Source organism: Leptinotarsa decemlineata, unplaced genomic scaffold (genome assembly GCF_025532065.1).
Source record: "Leptinotarsa decemlineata unplaced genomic scaffold, Ldec_3_MD MMD2_tig00078422_RagTag_RagTag, whole genome shotgun sequence".
Lineage (NCBI taxonomy): Eukaryota > Metazoa > Arthropoda > Insecta > Coleoptera > Chrysomelidae > Leptinotarsa > Leptinotarsa decemlineata.
The window spans coordinates 8016468-8037188 of record NW_027412747.1 but is presented as its reverse complement, the minus strand read 5'-3'; the positions used below and the strand labels follow the sequence as shown (position 1 = coordinate 8037188).

General features: G+C 32.5%; 2 protein-coding genes across 5 annotated transcripts in view; one reads left to right on the top strand and one right to left on the bottom strand.

Annotated features, from left to right (window-relative positions):
* ERR (estrogen-related receptor) overlaps positions 1–14748 on the top strand; it is a 106043-nt gene extending 91295 nt beyond the window's left edge. For all 4 annotated transcript variants that reach the window (XM_074186137.1, XM_074186136.1, XM_074186139.1 and 1 more), the window contains exons 6-8: positions 2717–3060; positions 3395–3567; positions 13876–14748. In XM_074186137.1, coding sequence (XP_074042238.1) covers positions 2717–3060; positions 3395–3567; positions 13876–14038 — 680 coding nt within the window. In that variant the 3' untranslated portion in view covers positions 14039–14748. The remainder of the gene's footprint in view (positions 1–2716; positions 3061–3394; positions 3568–13875) is intronic.
* Positions 14749–19152: 4404 nt separating this feature from the next.
* LOC141487372 (ubiquitin carboxyl-terminal hydrolase 10-B-like) lies at positions 19153–19715 on the bottom strand. The gene is made up of 2 exons (XM_074186327.1): positions 19465–19715; positions 19153–19402 (listed from the first exon to the last, which is right to left on the bottom strand). Exons 1-2 carry the CDS (start codon positions 19713–19715, stop codon positions 19153–19155), a joined length of 501 nt encoding a protein of 166 aa, XP_074042428.1.
* Between the last annotated feature and the right edge of the window lie 1006 nt (positions 19716–20721).

Here is a 20721-nt window from a genome sequence, read left to right as displayed (position 1 = left end):
CCTGGGTTCAGAACGAGTCTGGAGTTGATGAACCCATTTTCTGTTTTTTCATAGATGGGGTAGAAATATCTTTGCAATTCAATAATTTAGTGTTAGTTGCATAATTCAATGTGGTATTAGTACCACAGTGGCATTCACTACAAACGATTTGAACAATCTAAGCGACTTCAACGCCATTTTATTGCATTTGCATGCTCTCGAGAGGTTCAGGAAGATTCCACACTATACTGATAGTATGATGAATTTCAGATGATTCCGTATCAGGCCTCAAATTTTGAACTGGAGGAAGGTAGCGTTAAAAAAAATATTGTTTTTGGTAATTTAAGAATGACCCTCGAATTCTTTAGGAAATGTTAGTAATCAGAAAACGGCCCAAGCGAAGCTCTCTGGCTTACAGAGACAGGCTTGTGTGGCTATCACTGGTGCCATCAGTACCACACCGTCAGCGGGCATGGAGATCCTTCTAGATCTACCTCCTCTCCACATTTGGTGTGAGCCACAATAAATCCTTGCGGGTTGCGGTGGAAGGTTGAATAGACCTCCTCACTTTAGACCTAACCTAACCTAGTCATCATTTGTCACATGTATTTTCTGATGTACATTTTTTTATTTTCACGTTTGGCGTCTACACAGAATTTGCACTAAACCGTTTCAAAGGGAGAAATGGTATACCGCTGATTCTTTTGAAGGAAAAATAATTTTTTAAATCCTCATTCCTTTCTGAATAAATCTAGTTAGTCTCTTATGTTTTCAGTTTAATCTGGCCTATAGATTTTTCAGCTTACTTCTTACCAGGAAACAATTTGTAGTACTGAAATAATTTAGATATATTTGGAATGCTAATACAAAAAACCCAGAACACACAAATTTCGAAAATATCCACTTCTCCTTTGGAAAATACAGTGACTGTTCCTAATATTCTCATAAGAAACCAGAGTTTTAGGATGACCCCTTAGAAAATAATCCATACTGTGACAAATTAATTAATTAACTGTGTTAAACAAATTTATTTCCAACGATATTTCACTAATCACAAACTAATTTATTTATTACAATACTTGCAACGCTTAATTTATTTCCACTATTTGAATTTCTTGTTTAGCTGCTTGATTCACTTTCTGCCCTCTTGGATCGGGAAGACGTGCTTATATCGGTAAGGGTCCTTTCTAGAATTATGTAGTCGGTTCGGTACTAGAATTTTACCGGCGATTCCCGACTGCATTCTTTCGCGGTGATGTTATGTGTTTGTTACAAGAGCCGGCTATCCGAAGTAAAGGTCAATTTAAATAAGCACTTCACATCCCAACCTACTCATTAATGGACAACTGCTAGTGAAGGAATTTTAATATTGCAAGTGGGTTTTCTTCAGCCCATAGGCTATTGTGGGAGTTGTGAATGGAGTTTCAAATGGGGTACTTTCATCCTTTTTTGAAGAAATCTTCGACAAAAGAAAGTAGAGTCTGAACCAGTTTGATGTCGTAGGAATCATGCAGAATTTTCATAACAAAAATATATGTGATATTCAAATTGTTCCCAATTTTTCGTATAATTATTCCATGATCTTCCTCAACTGAATTCAAAGAACGTCAATTTCAAGTTTTCTTAGAGTACTTCATTCTCTATTTAGATTACTATGCAGTTGAATCCTCCCATTTTGCACGACCTATGAATGTTTCTTGCTAATTTGGGGGCATTTAATCTTCCATTATCTGAAAAATAAACAAAACTAAATCAATAGAGAATCTACTGAGTGTAAAAAAGGGTTAACTGAAAAATTCTTCATGAAAAGGAAGTTCGTAATATAAACCACTGAAAAGTCGAATTATTATACATCTGCAGATATTCTGTTGGTTGCGCTTTGTTTATTATTCAAAAAATTTGCCAGAAATATTAATTTCCCTACAAAACCCTTATATACCCTTCCATCATACAAATTATGGCAAACATACACCCTTGGAAAGAACCCTAAAGTTAGTAGATGACAAAAACATCAGTATATTTTGTGTCTCTTATGGTCGTTTTAAACAATCATTGAATAATTTAAGTTGGTAATTGTTTACATAAGGTAGTAACAAGTTTAATTTTAATTTCTATATCCTAAAGTAATTTATAATGTTATATAGTTGTGTGCTGCAGTAACATTCCGTAGCATATTAGTTTATATTTTACATTTTTATGTTGTTCTTTTTTTCTGTGAAATGTTTACACTGTAATGGGGTTTATCCCTTATAAATAAATGAATAAATAAATAAAAAACATTCTTTCCAACATTTATATGAATTTTATTAGTTTGGACTTCCTTTGTCTAATATGATATAATATGATTTGAAATCTCTGAAAGAACAAATAAAATTAAAAATTGAAATGAATGGCTGAAAATAGTAATTATATTCAGCAATAAATACAATAAAATTAAAAATGGAACCTTTGTACAAATCAATGATCATAAAATATTATAAAAAATAGTGTTGTAGTAAAATTATATGTATGTATATCATTAAATTTATCTTAACGAAATTGAAAACAACCGTTTTTTTTTAGTTTAACTTCATATGCAAATATTTTCGTCCACCCACCATAAGAATATCAAAGTACCATGGTCATTCTTGTTCTTTCTCCTGGTGTATAACCAATACATTCTGTTTTTTGAAACCCATGTCTAAATGATACACTGTTTTACACATAATAAACTGAGTATGTCAATTCCTTATTTCAGACATAAAAATGTTGGAGGCACTTGTCGGTTGCGAGCCCGATTGCTTAGACATCAACAAAGCCTTGGAGAACTCAAAACATAGGACCCTTTCAATACTGAGCGACCTATATGACCGAGAATTAGTAGGAATAATTGGATGGGCGAAGCAGATACCCGGCTTTACGGATTTGTCTTTGAACGATCAGATGCGGCTATTGCAGAGCACTTGGGCAGAAATTCTTACGCTCACTTTGGCGTTCAGGAGTTTGCCTCTGGTGGGATTGGGAAGGTTGCAGTTCGCAACAGATTTCATACTGGATGAGAAGCAGTCGAGGGATTGCGGGACTCTGGAACTTTATCAGACAGTGAGTAAAAGCGATTAACTTAGAAGGTGTTGTTAGACATGATCATTATCCTGAAAACATTGTCATTAACAGTTTTTACTTTGATACACAGAAATATGTAATTATCTTAATAACTGCAAAATTAATATATTCTTACTCACTGGATAATATTGTCACCTGCTTTTGTACCTAATTCTTGAAAGTAACGCATTCTATTTGTAGACTTTGCAGTCATGATTCCAGCATTAACTTCTTTATGGGTAAAAATTTCAAAAAAAAACATGAAAATGAAAAATATTGAACAAAAGTATATTGACAATAAAAGAAATTATGTAAATTGAAACTTCATTTTCAGTGTTGCCATGTCGTCGAAAGGTTAGATAATCTATCAATATCGAAAGAAGAATATTACCTCCTGAAAGCCCTAGTTCTCACCAATTCTGATGTGAAAATAGAACAGTACCATTCACTGAAAAAATTTAGGGATTCCATCTTAACTGCCCTATCAGACGCTATAGGCATTCTCAGGTGAGACTACTTTCATTTATTTAATTCAATATCTTTTTGTTGAAGTTATTCTCCTATATTCAATCAAAGTTGAATGTTGAATGAAATCAGAGTCCAAAAACAAAGCATTGGTGATCCAACACCGGTTTTTGTGCTTTGGTTTCATCTAGTTGCCTTGCAGTAAAAACTGCGCTAAAAAACAAAGGACGAATTTCGTTCGGTGATCGATGTCAAAGCTCGACCTGCTTGGGCAGCTTCATTCATCTGTGATATTCGTGGAATTGAGTCTTCTGTCTAAATCATACATGACATCTTTATAAGGGGAGACGTCATTGCCTTTACTTAAATAGTTGGTTTGTCAAAATAGAAACATTTACCAGTTTCCCAGTTCAAATTAAATTTTTAAAATAAGTCAGGTAGGCTTAGCACATGATTAGTTTTCAAACTGTAATTAAAAAAAACTATAAAACCGTTTTCCAGAAAAATAATTTTTATTATATTCAAAAAAATTCAAAATTCATTTATTGGTGTTCAGGTCTAATTATTGACAGTAGACAAGTCAGATAATTAATTATACTTATATGATGGGGTAAGTCGAATGATAAAATAATTGCATATTAGTAAAAAGATGCAGAACTAATAATAATAATAATAATAATAATGAATAATTGGTGTGAAGATGGTGTTCTTATTAAAAATAGATTTGGACAGTTGATAACTAGTTGTACGTTGTATCGTAACTCTACCATTTTATTTTTGTGCATTTTGCATTTCTAAGAATTCATTGAAATTATAAAAAGACTGTCATTTAAGAATTCCTTCAAAAGTGTCTTGGAATTGTTGACTGATGTAGCTTCCTTTACCTCAGTTGCCAGTTTGTTGAAGATCTGTATACGAGCATACTGCGGTGATTTTTTGTAGAGTCTGCTTTGATGTCTAGGAACCACTAGTTCATTTGTGGTTCTTGTTCTATAATCGTGAATCTCTCTATTTTGTGTGATTTTTTTTGTATACACATATCGCACATTTTTAGTACATATATATTGATGTTAATGTGAGGATCTTGTGGTTTTTAAAAGCATGTCTGCATGTTTTCTGTGGCTTTATTCCAAATATTAGACATATTATTCTTGTTTGTAGTATAAACACTCTGTTTACTGCCTGCCCCCATAGTATGATATTATAGCAGATATGTGGGTATACAAGGGTGTAGTAAGATTTTATTAGATGTGGCACTTGTAGGAATGCTTTAGTTTTAGTAGGGCATAGAATAATATGTTCATTAATTTGCACATGTTGTCCAGTTGAGGTTCCCAAGAAATTTTGGAGTCTATATGCGTTTCCAGAAATGTTGTCTTGTGCTTTCTGACTCTTGTCTTATCATTTTTGCCTTTTGCATCTGCTGATTTTCACGTTGTATTTTTGGTTTAGCTTGTTTGTTGTTGTTCTGGTTTGTGTGCCCTATTCAACGCTCCGTTTAATTTTCATAGATGGACCCTTAAATTCTGGTTTATTTTCTTCCTGTTTAGAGCTATTTTCTATATCTATTTAAACTCATTAATTGTCTTTGTATATCACCCTGTATCTGAGTTATTCTTACTGACTCTGCTACTTGAATAAAATGATTACACATTTTTTTTCATTGGGAGTTATCAAAATCATCAATTCAATAATTAAATAAATATTTTCGTTTTTTGTCATATTTTGAATAGGTTTTTAAATAAGTTGCCAATGGAATCATCACAAGTACTTCTCTGATTTGATTTTGATATTTTTGTAGATTGGCTAGGCTACATAATCCAATTTTGAAATGACGGATTTGATGGGGAAACATTTATGCGTAAAGCATAAGATTTGACATTTTCACAATCTGTCACACACATATTAGTTAATTAATTGTTCTTCTTATTTATGAACCATGTATCATTCAGTCTTTATACTGTTGGTCTATTACTATTTATATTTTTTTTGATTGATGCAACTTATTTTTTCTTCATTTTGAGTATTTCAATATTACATTCTACAAAAAGGATTTGAAGCTTTATATCTTTTTGTAGAATTTAATATTGAAATACTATTTATATATAACAAAGAATTGACAATTTACCTCCTAAACGAAGGCAGTATGGAGGCAAATATCCATGATTAATAAAATCCACAAATATTCATTAGTTTTACATATGGATATCATATGAATGATGGAAGCGTTGTTTCTTCATTAAAATTTATTCTTGTCATAATTAATGTTATAATTGTATTGATTTGCTTGAATTTCTCGGGGTTAAAGAAAAGTACTGTTTATTTCTTTAGTTCGGACTTCCATTGTCTAATATGATATGAATTGATTAGCTGAAAAATAACAATTATATTAAGCAAAAAAACTGAAATTACAATGAAATAAAATACAACTACTTCACGACGTTACTTCACGACGTTTCGATTGTTAATATCCACAATCCTCTTCGGGTGATAATTGGACTTATTCCTCAGAGATCTGACTATTTATAGGTCATTCGAGTGCTTTCACCTCTCTCTGCTTCATCGGTTTTAGCGGAAACTGACCGTTTGGCGGTAGTTGGTCGTGTTCCGGTTAATTAGAGGTTTCCATATGTTGCGTATCTCTACGCTGGCTTGGCTAAATGCGATGTTGGACAACATTTATGCACCATGAAACATTGTCGACCACCTTCAAACAAAAGTACTGTTTATTCATTTTACTGATTTCAAAAGTGTAATTCTGTTTTTTTTTTCGTCTAACCTTGACTGCGAACACTTTTCCTTCACCAGAATAAAATACTGTCTCTCAACGCACGTTTTGCTAGCCAAGTTAGCATATCAGAAATAATTAGGCGAAGTTGTAACTCCGCCTTATTAACTTAAAGACAGGCATTATGAATTTTGTACAATTCACGTTCTTGCCTACTTAAAAAAAAATATTTTTCAAATCGCAAATTAGTTTATCAGATTTCTGTTGAATTGTGGAGAAAGCATCATTATTGATAAAAGTATTATATTGAGTATGATAAAAGTATTATATTGAGTATCATTGACAATATTAAGTGAAATCTGGTCATATAATCTATAAGTTGGGAAATATTTTTGAGAATTTTTTGTTTTATAAAATATTTTATATAGTTGGCTGTGATTATTATTGTCATGATGAAGATAATGAGTATTTGCATTAGTTGTTTGGACTTCATCGATATTGTAAACAATGAGGCCAATACCTACAAGGTGAGGAAAATTGATGTTCTCTTTTGTTGATTCAATAGTGAAGCTTCCAAACAGTGCATCACACTGCATAGTGCTTACAAAAATGTATGCCGCAGCAGTGTTCTGTGACTGACCTAAGGCATTTGACTCTGTAAGTCACGGAATTCTGCTGGGCAAACTCAAATACTGTGGTTTTAGAGGAATCAGCCAGCAGTGGTTCGAATCACACGTAGAAAATTGCTCACTAATGGTGAAAACTACTCATCTTTCTCGAATGGAGGCAACTCAATTTGTGCCACAGGGTTCAGCGCTTGGTCTCACACTGTCCTTACTTATATAAATGATCACACAGAATTTAATAAATCTGGAAAGTATACATTATTTGCCAATGATACTACCATATTTTGGCATAATAATGATGAGCACTTATTATATCACAAGATATAAGTAGACGTTGAAAAAATTGAAACCTGGTGTAACGATAACCTGCTTGTCTTCAATGCTATTAAGTCTAATCCAGGGGTTTCCAAACTACGACCCGCGGGCCAAATCCGGCCCGCCAGTGTCATCAATCCGTCCCGCGACAGCCAATGATTTACTGTCATCAATCTGGCCCGCGACAGCCAATGATTACCTAATTGTTGTTACAATTGCTGTGATAAGTTGAAGAAGAAAACACAGAATGATAATTACTCGGTTTTATTTACTTGCAAGGTAAAACTTGAAGATAGAAATGATGACAAAGAAAACTTAACTTAAGTATCTAAGTTTAAGCATATTAATAACTAACAAATAATTGAAATGAATCACAGTAAAACATAAACACTAATGAGATTTATGTAACTGTGATTTTCCACCGACAATACTTTGTAATTGTGGATCAATTTTACTTGTACCAATTATCAAAAGAGATTTAAGATGCTCATTGGTTAATTGAGATCTGTAAACATTCTTTGTGCACTTCATCTTGGAAAACGTTTTCTCACACAAGTAGTACCAAAAACAGAAAACAACCCACGAGCAAATTTATGCAAATTATCAAATTGTTCCAGTGGAAGACTCTTATAAAATTCCAACAAAGATGAATTTTGATATTTGTTCTTAAGCATATCACTGCACCGTAAATCAAAAATTTCCATTTGGACTTCCGAAGCCAGGGTTTCAATGTCAGAATCAAAAAGATTTTGAAAAAGCTTAATTACATTCGCAATGACATCAAAATCTGAAAAACGAGTATCAAAGTTTATCTTCAAAGCACTCAAAGTTTCGATTACAAAATTGACGGGAAATTCAGTCTCTGTAGTGTGGCTGAATATTCCACATGTTTCAAAATGTGTGAAACATTTTTTACGTAATTGCGATTGAAATAGTATTATTTTCCGCTTGAAGGATTTGATATTGGTGTATAAATCAGGGAGAAGCTGATTTTCTGCTTACAATCTCAAATTCAGTTCGTTCATATGATTTGTCAAATCAACATAGAAGGACTTCCACATCCATTCACTATTTTCTAAATCGGCAAAAGGACGCTGCTTCTCATTTAAAAAAATTTCGATCTCTGCTCGAAGTTAAAAAAAGCGCTTAAGGACTTCTCCGCAACTAAGCCAGCGTACGGCAGTATGATATGGTAAATCATTTTCTCCAATCTGTTATAAACTCACGGAATTGTCAGTGATTCAGCCCAGTGGATCTGATGAAGTTAACATCTGATATGACTGGAGTACCACTACTCGCCACTAGATGTCGTTAAGTGTCACAATACACAAAAATAATTGAAATGGAAAAAAGCGTAAGTTTGCTTAGGTCACGCACTTTGCGACTATCCTAGTCTAGAAATATAGTTAAGGACAGAAATTGGCCCTTGGAACAAACTGAAAAAATCATTATGGCCCGAAGGCTTCAAAGTTTGGAGACCCCTGGTCTAATCTTTTAACATTCCGCTGTGAGCTTTCTGCCCTGAGCTTAGGCACAAATAACACTGAAAATGTTTCCTCAACCAAATTTTTAGGATTTCACATTGATAATAAATTAAAATTTAACGACCATGTCACAAAATTGTGAAAAAAAAATGTCATCTGGATGCTACGCCATTGGGATATCACATAAATTGGGTTTTACAGCTGCTAAAACAGCTTATTTTCCTCTTATTGAAGCCCGCCTAGTCTATGGCATAGCCTTCTGGAGAGAGTGTGCAACAAACAACTCTCACATATACTTGTGATGCCCTGTTTGAAACCTTTGGTGTGCTAATGAATATTACCGGAGTTTTTTCCCAACACCAAACCATTATTTTATTACCTCGACACGTGTTTCGATCACCAAGTGATCATCTTCAAGAGGAAGATCATGTGTTGAGGTGTTGAAATAATGGTTTGGTGTTGGAAAAAACACCACTAATATTTTTTAACTCTCACATATGGTGTAAGTTGAATGAAAAAGAGCTATGAGGGCTCTCTGTAAAGTAAAAATGCGTGATTCTTGCAGGGACCTTTTAAAAAATAATAGAATCCTTACAGTTACTTCAATCTTTATGTTAGAAACCACTTGCTTAATACACAAGAATAGTATTACAGTGCCCTCATACCATAACAGGCGATCATCGCAAAAATTCAGATTTCCTCTACCTCTACCAATAAACAATCTTGTTAAGGGATCTCTCATTTATTATGGACAGAAAATTTTTAATTTCTTACCACTAAGCTTAAGGGAAATTGAATCTTTAGGTTTGTTTAAAAAACATGTTGAAGAACTGCTATTCACTCATCCATTCTACAATATGGAGGAATTTTTTAGTAGTGAAACTTTTTGTTACCATTAAAATACGTTCGTCTCCTTATTAGTATTGATTTTAATATGTTTTCATCATGTGACTGTACCTACTTATTCATTTTACTAGCTAGCACTGACTTCATTTTATAATATTCTGTAACAGTGCCATTTTATTGTTTTTAACATTTAAATCTGTTTTACCTATACAATGTCTTTGTTGATAAGAAATGTGAAGTTGTGTCTTTACAGTAAAGACACAACTTCAGTAAATGAAAAATATTAGAAATATATAGAATTAGCTTCCAATAAAAGATAAAACTGGAACCTCTGGCGTAGAATAAATCCAAAACAAGCACTTCTATCAAACCCCAGAACGGCAACACTTTTATCGACGCGCGTTTCACCAACCAAATTGACTCCTTCTGATGATGCAGTAGACTATCATCACCTGAATCCGCTAACTTGGTTGTTGAAATGTGCGTCGAGAAGAGTGTTGCAGTTCTGGTGTTTGGGAGGAGTGCTTGTTTTGGCATTTTCAAGAGATGAAGCAAATTATCATCTCCTAAAGACGCCGACTTGGTTGGTGAAACGCGCATCGAGAAGATTGTTGGCAGTTCTGGTGTTTGGGAAAAGTCCTTATTTCGGAATAGATTTCTTAATAATATAATATTTTATATACTTTACTTGATTAAAATTCGGTACTATTATTTCAAACTGACAAAAAAAAATTGTAATTTAATTCATTCATAAAATATCATAAAGACAGGTGATATTACAGTACTCGTTTATATTCTGGACTCGGCTCCTGCGTCGCCTCGATTTATAATGTAAAAATTAAGTGAATTTTTCATCTGTAAGAAACCACTATCGACATGGGTGGAAAAAAACGCCGTACCCGAAAAAACGCGGGGCCCGAGAGATTGGATAGGAATTAGTCAGTCATTAGTTAGTCAACTCGAGCCAGCCAGGCAAGAGCATTGTAATTCATTTATTTGTTTATATTCAGATTGGAAAACGGGTGATGGTTTATTCGTTAAGTTCAATTGTGAATCAAGCTGAAAAAGCAAATGCGCCACTGGAATCAATGAAGTCGCCCCGGAGCGCCAATTAATTTTTATTGTTGTATTTATTTTATTTTTAATGTCATAAATTAAAATTTACAGTAATAAAAATTGATGTATCTTTGGGTAAAATATATATTTTACGATTATTATATCTGCTTTTCTTATACATCACATTTCAATTATATGTTTTATAATCCAAATGTTTTTGCGGGTTGTTTTATATAACCTCACTTCTCATTATAGTTCGTTCAGGATTGTCTGAGAGTAAAATAATTTCAAGAATGCAAACATGTCGCTACATCAAAAAAAGCAGCATAGTCATCTCAAACAAATAGCACTGCAATTAGTATTGTCTGAGAGTAAAATAATTTCAAGAATGAAACATGTCGCTACATCAACGAAAGCAGCATGGTCGTCTCAAGCAAATAGTACTGCAATTCACCCACAAAATCATTGAGATATGTCTACCCTCTATATCCCTTGAGGACGCCGGTAACGAGCCATTAAAATAGGGATATGCGACAAAGAACGCGAAAACACCGACAAAGAATGCGAAAATACCGCCAAAAGAACCGCTCGATGTTTTTTTTTGATATTACGTTTAAGATAATATTAATAGGCGTTGGGCTGGGGGTATTAATATAAATTTTCCATTGATATATTCTGTATGATGAGAAGATAATTAAAATATAAAATAATCAGAATATTAAATTTACAAATAAATACAAATGTAGAAAGGGCAAAAAGTTGCATTTGATAAATTAGCTTTTTGCAAAAAAATAATCAAATTTGTCATTAACTTGAATTTAAAAAATTTTGCATATTAAAAGAAATATGTATCATCTGGTGACGTTTTAAATACTCTATCCATTTTCATTATCCAACCTATTTAAATAAAACTTTATAATTTGTAGTTAGGATTCGTCTTTTGTTGTAAATAAATTTGATATTATCGTTGACACTGATAATATCAAATTGATCGTCGGTATGATAATGAAGATGGATAAAGTATTCGAAACATCATCAGATAAGTATACAAATAGAATAGATTTCCGCGGTTAGAAATTTGAACATATGATTTCGAGTTGAACCGCGTTCAAAATTTTACGTTGTTCGACGTTTCAGCTTCGACTTTGACATTTTCAGGAAGTAGAAAAGTGTGAGATACACTTTATATATTCTTGTTGGTTTAGAAATGAAGATTCATATTCCTCATTGGATTTTATAGTTGATTCAGAAATAATTTTATAGATTTAATGAGAATACTTACTTCGAATAAGACATTGCGATAACTTTAATCTGAAAAAAGTCTACAGGGATTCGTTGAGTGATTCTTCACTGGATGAATCAGTTTCATTAGGATTGATGACAACTGGAATAATTTTTTCTGATAATGAGTCTATGCGATCATCCAGATCCCACATCTCTGCTTCGATTCTGATTATTTTGTGGATACATTTTTCCCAAGCTTTTTGGTCGACTGTTTCCAGAGCACTGTATAGGTATTTCTTTACTTCACACAGCCTGAAGGTCTTATTACTCCTTGCCATGAATCCTTTAACTTGATCCCAAACCAACTCTATTAGATTCAAATCACAGTGATGAGGTGGCAACCGAAGAACCGACGTTCCTTTAGTCTTCGCCATCTCATCGGTGACATACCTGACGAATTTTGACTTATGAAGTTTAGCTAATTTGAGGAGCTGCTTGTAACATGGTTGATTCAAAAGGAATAGCTTTCGTTTGTAACCACTCAGTAATATCTGCTTTCTTCCAACACGACGTCGGTAGCTTCTCGACTCGTCTACTGTGGTAACTTGCGTTATCCCTGCGGAAGTTTTACAAGTATGTTTTTAAACCATTCTTCGAATACTGTGACATCCATTTCTTGATGATAATCCCCATTTTTCTTCGATTCAAACACCATCAATCCATCCTTCACGAATCCTTCACTGCTGCCTATGTGAGTGATGATAAGACGACCTTTTCCAATTGGAATTTTTAAACCAGCCTTCAATAAAAACTGGTCTTCCACTTTTGATGTTCTGATCTTGTCAAACTTTCGAGACTGTATGATCCTTATTGACCCATGTTCCATCCAAATAAAAAATAGATTTACCTAGTGCTCTGGCTTTCTTTATTTTTCTTAAATAGTTTCATCTCCATTCTACAATCTCTGATTTTTCTATTAACATGCTCTTTCTATCTTGCTTTCCAAAAGTGAAATTCAGCTCATGTAATATATTCCATAATCGAGATCTTCTTATATCAGGAAAAAACTGTCTTCACGAATAACTGACAAAACTTTATTTAATGTAGGTATTTCGTTTTTTATGTAAAAAGAGTGTACTGTTCTCCTAATAGAATTTTTCACTTCTTCATCGATAACCAAACACTTTCTACCAGTGGATACTTTCGGCTTGAAAAAGTTGTTGTTTTCCTTGAGTTCATACTCGCGCATTTTTGCACTACTTCCTCCTTACTTTTTATTTCGGGCGGATATTGTATTCTAAAAGAATGATATAAATTCATAACAATTGTTTTTTTATTTATATTCAATGGTGACAATTTTGAACGCTTGACGATTCCCGAACAACTAGCTTCCATGTTGTATAGCTGTTTATTCAACGCGCTCTCGAAGTAAACTGAAGAATATCACGAATAACCCCGCTAAAAAGCCAAGTCGGTCTTATTGATGGGTGCGATGTGTCTGTTGACAGTATAATTCAAAGGAATCTATTTATACCACCTTCAAAAAAATAATGTTTTTTCAATCCCCTTCAACTAAATACCTATTTGTTGGAGAATGTCTTGGTTACTACTGGACATATTTTAACATTTGTCATAGTAGCTTTGTTATTTTTTTTTGTAATGAATGATATTTTTCAAGAATAAATATTGCATTTTCGTCGTATAAATTCATTTATTCAATTCGTTGAGAGTAAATAATTTGAATGTAGTATGCCTATGACACTAAAATATATATATATATATATATATACAGATATACTGCTGTAGTCTCTCTTATTTCTGAACAGATTATAGTAGCATCACCTGTTTGAATATGTTTTTTTTTTACAATTTTTCCTTCCATTGAAATAAGCTGCTGTCTGCAAGGAGGTGACATGTTATTTGAAATTATTAATACATGTCAGTTTTTGAGTCATAGTTTTCATTGAAGTGCCCCTTAGGGGATCTCTGAGAACCTTTATAGGCCCCACATTGGGCGCTTTTTCTTCTATATTTGCTATTTCTATTTTAATAATCTCATATTTCTTCGTAGGCCTACAGGAGTGATGAACCAGATCCAGCAGCTGTTGCTGTGCCTGCCCGCATTGCGACAAGCGAACTATATTGTCAGAAGGTTCTGGTCAGACGTTCATCAACAAGATCTAGTTCCAATGAACAAGTTGTTTTTAGAAATGTTGGAAGCGTACTGCCGGTAGCCGTTCTAACTGTCTCCGAAATAGCACTACAGGAAAATTTGTGACAAAGTCGCATTGGAAAATTTGTAATTTTCCGACGGTGACTTTTTGTTTTTTCAGAAACGCGAACGAACATTTTTAGGGAATAAGTATAAGATGTAACTAGTTACTGGTAAGATAGAATTATGAATGTTTGCGACTTCATAAAAAGTGTTTTCTGATTAATAAGGCTGTGACGAACTGGCAGGACAAGCGATTTTTCATCCCCTGAAAATATACACGAGTTTTTATTGTGTTTGTGATATCCAGACTTTCGTGCACTTATAAGTTCCACACATCACGCAAATTTTCTTGTAGAATTATATCTGTTGCTTATCCTGAGATTTTTAGGTGGAAGAGGATAGGGTAGAAGTAATAGATGTTGATCATTTTTTGAAAACGAGAGATAAATAGGTTGGGAAATGACTCTTATATACTTGTCATCAGATATTTGACTCGGACAAACTGCAGGCAGTTGTTGATTCGAGAATAATCGTGATGCAAGCTCAGTGATAGATGATTAGATGTGGATATTCCCTTACTTTAGTTGAAAATATCCCATAACTTTGTGTGATTGTTTTATAGAAATTACATCAGTCGGATGTTTAACTTGTCAAAAAACTTGTACATATAAAAGGTTTTATAAGTATGCTGGCAATAAAAAATGAAGTATAATTCTATTATTGCAAGAAAATGCCACTTGCTCACTTTTTGCGAGAAGAATCGTAGCGAGGGCCAAATTTAAATCTCCCTGGAAAGAAAATTTATAACAACTAAGTTTGTATAAAAAAAAAGAGTTTGGATTAATCTTGGTGAACTTTTTGAAATGTATTTCAATTGATGACCTATTCATTTTGTGGAAATTCATATTCAATATAGGATAGGACAGATTACTTGAGAATGGTTTAATAAACTGAAACAAGTCGTAACAAAGAAAAATCTTAGTGGAAATTAGACAAAAGTTATTTTCTCTATCCTATATTCAAGTCAATTTTGTTTAAAATGACAAATTTCAATTAATTAACTAAAAATACATTTAGAACATCTTTGAGAAATATTCAAAATATCATGAAACTCATGGAAAAAATATGCTTTACTCAGAATACCTATTCTTCTATTTAAATTTTATTCATTTACAGGGTGATCCAGAAAATAGATTTTTTCTCAACCTAAATTTACAAAGAACTTGTGTACCGTATAATAGGTTTTAAAATCGTATTTTATGGTGAAAAATTTTTCAATACACGTATTCTCAGAAATGTATTCCATGGATGTTACAGACTGTTGAATCTTGAGTGTGCCCTAATATCAAGATGGTAAATGGAAAAAGTATTTTATTCGTTCTTGGAATCCATGCTAAGAATCACATGTGAATAGGAAAGATTTCGCACAAGTTTTAACTTCTGGGAATTATCGTTCATAGGGGGTACAGCTGATTAACAGAAAAACAGATTTCAACTGACACACGGAAGTCATTTTCGATCAAAGTTGTTGCTGTGACAACTATTTCGATTTTGAATTATTTTTGCAATTACAGATTACAGTGAATTAACATTGAAATCTCCTGCTAAAATTAGTGGCAATGTATGATAGTTCAGAGCCTACTCGACTGTAAATATGTGTTCGCAACTGTCTGTTGTTCCTAATATATGAGTAATATATGAAACGCAACTCTCTCTCTTTCAATCTTCACTAACTTATACCTCTCAACTTCAGGGTATCTCGCCTGATCACACTTTTCGTAACACTTTCGTCGCGCATTCACCAGCTTACTCCCCAAGTCAAGCTCGCGTAAAGAAGTTTTGTTTCAATAATAAGGGTTTCCCACTACGACAATACTTATCATTCGGATCCGAGAGAGTTCTACACTATTTACAATATAGAAGAATATGAGGCAATTTATCACATTATCTTTGAATACCTTATCTTCAAATACCTCTAAACAGAAAATTCATTGATATCTTGAATAACATAACGGGAGGGCTTTTCTTCCAGTTTGTGATTGAAAGTTACTTCTTTGCCTGATCTACACATCTTTGTATAGAGTTAAGTTTCGAAATTGATGCTTCAATCCTTTCTTTGGAAGATTCCCACATTTTTTGGATCAAGATGGATAAATACAAGGTCAAAAACTTTATTTCCCAAAAATTAATCAATCCTAAAAATATACCCTTTTAATTCAAACAGAAACAGATTATTTATCTATCTTAAAAGAATAAGTGTATTCAAATCCATAGCATTGAACAACAAATACCCTTGAGTAATTAGATTTTCATAAAAAATAAATACTTGGACAATGTGATGAGTAATCAATCATTTTATTTTTTTGACTTCTCATGTGAACTGATTCAAAATGGATATTGCATTCCGAAAATTGGTTCACAGACGAAAATTTATTTATTATTCTTTAATAAAAGGGTCGAGTAAAATTAGTTTCTTGCATTTCCTATAATAAAAAAATTCAAGATAGAATTAGTTGTCATCTCAGGTGAAATGATTTTTTTTATGAAGTCATGAAAAAATATTACTTCCAATTGCCATCTCAATATTTGAGTAGTCGTGATTAAGGAGCCTGAAGCTCCAGTATTATACATTTTCGGGAAAACATGTAGGTATTGATTTTTTTTTTCATTATCTATTTGTTGGACCACCTTGTAGATATAGGTATGATTTAAATAGACGGTTGTGCGTTTTGAGTGAAGCAGATTTTTTCAACAATTATAACTTTTCTTCGTATATCACAAATGAAGAAAAACCTCTTGCCAATTCAATATATAAAAATCGTATTTATACATAATGATCAAAGTCCGTTGAATTTGAAATTTGAAGAAATAACATATACAAGATATTACATTTTGAGAATTTAATAAGTTTGACAGGAATTAATTGAAAATTTTAATTATTCAACTATAATAGGATACAATACATTAAACAATATATTTTTATAACTAATATATTGGCACGAAACTGACGATTTCATATACCTATATGAAGCATAACAAATTGAAACTTTTAAATTTCTCACATTTTGAATAACACTCAGAATGTTGATATCTTCCAGCTATCCAAAGTCAACTGCTTTCCAGACTAGTACTATATAAGAGTTTTTTCAATTCTTTCACTTTGAGAAAGAGATTTTTCATGATTCCTGAAAATATGTGTTTTTGTCTGAAATATGATACAACTAACCGATACTTGATGAATATCTATAACGTATTCAAGAAAAGACTTCAATGTGAGATTTTCACTTGACAGTTTATAAAACCGTGACATGTGTTTCGCTATACAATATGATCTTCAGGCGTCACTTGAGACTCACGGAAATCACAGTTCATTCTCTTACATTTTGTACAAATGTCATGTCAACATTCAATGTTTATATAAAAAATAATCGGGGTGAACTAAAAAGTTTGCACTTTCTACATTTATGTAAAGTTCTCCTTTACACTTTTCATATTTTTCAGATTGTGGAAGGAGAAAATATTCAAAGAAGGTCAATAAAAATTTATGATTTCCACAAAAAATTATATTTATTCAATATGCAAAAATGTATGTGTTCCTTCATATGCAATTATTTTTAGATTGTGGAAGGTAAAAACCTATATAACCAGTGGAAGTATTGACTCCCCAACAAAAAGTCTTTCAAAGAATACTTGGAATCATTTTTTAAAATCGAAGAGCTAGTTCTATTATAAAAAGACGCCATTTTGTTACAACCTGTCAATTTTCAGTGAGATGTTTCTTATGATCCAGAAATAACATCTCTGGAGAACTAATTCTGAAAAAAAATCAGAAAGCTGTTCAAACAGACACACTTTTATTAGCTTCACTTGTATGTTTGTTTGTAACCGTCTCCTTTGGACTCCATTTTGACTAACTTTAAATGAACAGATTTATTTTAAACTTTGTACACTTGTCAAGAATCGATGACAATATAATAATTTCATAAGTTCAACTCATTCCTGATCAGGATAGCCAGGAAAAAATAATTTCCTCACACAATCTCTCTGTGAGAGCAAGTAAGACAACCACACTGTCTGTGCATTCGTATATATTTTATATTAAAACAAATGGGCTTGAAATAGCAAGCCAAACTAAAAGTGGAAACAAAAAAAAACACGCTTCCATAGCAACATAAACTAAAAAATGATTCGAAACAAATTTATGTCCAACATCGGTAATAAGTCCTATGGCTTGATGTAACTTTTAATAAGTCTGAAATCAATTGTTATAAATACTTGGTTCGGAGCTGTTTGCAAATTGGAGCAATAATAAAACAAAATTAATATTTTTGTAAATAGATTTATTCTGATTTCAGACTTTTTAAAAGTCATTAGTTACATCAAACCATAGGACTTTTCAGGACTGTTGAACATAGTCTTAAATTCGTTTTGAATAATTTTTAGTTTATGTTGCTATTAAAGCGTGTTTTTTATTTGTTTCAAACTATTATTTATATATTTATAATTCCAGAACTTCTCAAAAAGAATTCAAGTGGCAGAATCAAACTTTAACTTTTTTCAAATAATCATAATGCTATATTTTGAACATAAAATATATATGAGGCACTAAATTTAGACATCATACCTACATCCGATTAGTAATCTAAAAAAGTGTGAATCAAATTATTTATTGAAAATCTGTTTTGGATTAATTAAAACGTAATTCATAATTCATCCGTACATTCCCTCACTGCCTATGAGAGCATCATACCACTAAAAGAAATATAAAAAAATATATTTTTTAGTCATTTACTCTGAAGATGAAAAAGGCAGAAGCAATACTTGTATTTGAAACAAATATATAATGAACATTATTTTATTTTAGACCAAATTCAAACTTGAAAATATGGTTCTAATATTAATTTCAATTCAATGTTTGATTTTTTCTTTTCATGATTATTTTATTTTAATTTTTTTTATACAATATCAGTGCATATCATATTTCAACAAAATGAAAGAATAAAAAATTCATTGAAACCAACAAAAAATCAAATTCGATAAAAACTCAAAAGAGAAATTCCGTAAGATTCCAAACGCTGAACTCTATGTAAAAGCAGCAACCTCATCCCCCTAGGGGGGATCATATCGCTTTTACTATAGAACAGCAAATAAGGAACACGCTTCCTGCACGGTCTTGACCGAAGAATCGTTGTACCTTATCCAGCAGTTGTAGCCGACTTGGAAGGCATCCGTCACGTAGTGTCCAATGTTGGTATTTTTGCCTTCTTGGTAAACGACGGCGAATAGCTTGTATTGCTTCTCTGTTGGAGACTGTGTTTTCGACGATACCAAAGACGAATTCAAAATCCAAAGCCTTTTGATAACCTTCGTGCAATGGTCGTGGCTGTATTCGAAAAGTTTCAGATGCAGATAACGGGAAGTTTACAGAGCATAATTTGCTCCCACGCTTTGACCTTCTCGTTTGTTTTCGACGAAGTCAGCCCCTCTAAACTGTTCTTGAGTACCTTAAGCGCTTCTCTAGCAGTCTTCACTTTCTCAATGTTGAATGGCAGGGTGAGGAAAGGCTGGATATTCTCAGTAATGTAGTCCCCGTTGCGATGAATGCTCGACTTTAGTTGCCCCCTGAAGATGTCACTTATAGGTGTACTGGTGAAGTCGATCCTTCTGGTTGGATGTCCTTTATTTTTCGATTCCATTATGTTCCATACATTATTTGAATATTTGCTCAAATCAGAGTCAACGAGAAGTTTTTCATCTTCAATATAATATTTAACCAACTCCTTTAGCTCAAACATTTCATCATTGAGTCCATTCAAATATATTTCATATATATTCTTCATGAAAAAATTAATATGTTTTATTCATACTGATCTTGTAGACAGTTAGATAACATAGTGTGGTAAAATCGACTATTTTCGGGCACCATTAAATGATACTGAAAAATCAACTATAGCTCTTATAGTTCCAGAGATATACCAAAAAAAATGTTTTTGCTGCCTCTTCTTTGTTTACAGAAATATTATAAATTTTTCCTAATTTTCAATTCACCATTAGAATATCCCTCCACTTTGAAATTTTGAATACTGTAGCAAATTTTGATTAATTATGTTCATAAAAAATCCTGAGATTTCTGATAATTCTAGTAATTTTATGATCATCTAATGAATTATTATTTTTTATTAAGGCTCTGTTAATCACATGAAGACCACCTCTTCACCAAGTACCTGAAATGTGTTTGAAAACAAGTATTGATAGGTTTAGGAAAACTTGTAATTTTATGTTGAGGTCTCATTTTGACTCTACCAGTGTTCAATTGAGAATCAGTCTGCAATAAAAATACGAGTTATTGTTTGAGAAATATGAGCTGGTATTGACCTCAAACTGAGTAAGAGTATCGTTAATTCAAATTCCATTTGAAGTTCCCCAGAAAACTAGTTCTTAATTGCGAACATACTAAAGAAATGAACAATGGTTGCAAAGCCAAGCATCAACATCGTTAGGAATTTTTCTGCAACTTTTACTGCAAGGCGCCTAGATAAAATCAGAGCCTAAAAATAATAAATGTATTCTTCCTCTTGGTATCACTTATTTTGGTGAATTGTCTGAGTTATATATTTTTTTTTTAATTTCATCTAAGTTTCAAATTAGGAAAAATTAGTCACTTCATAGGAGGAAATCAACACCAAATCATTTTTTAAAACA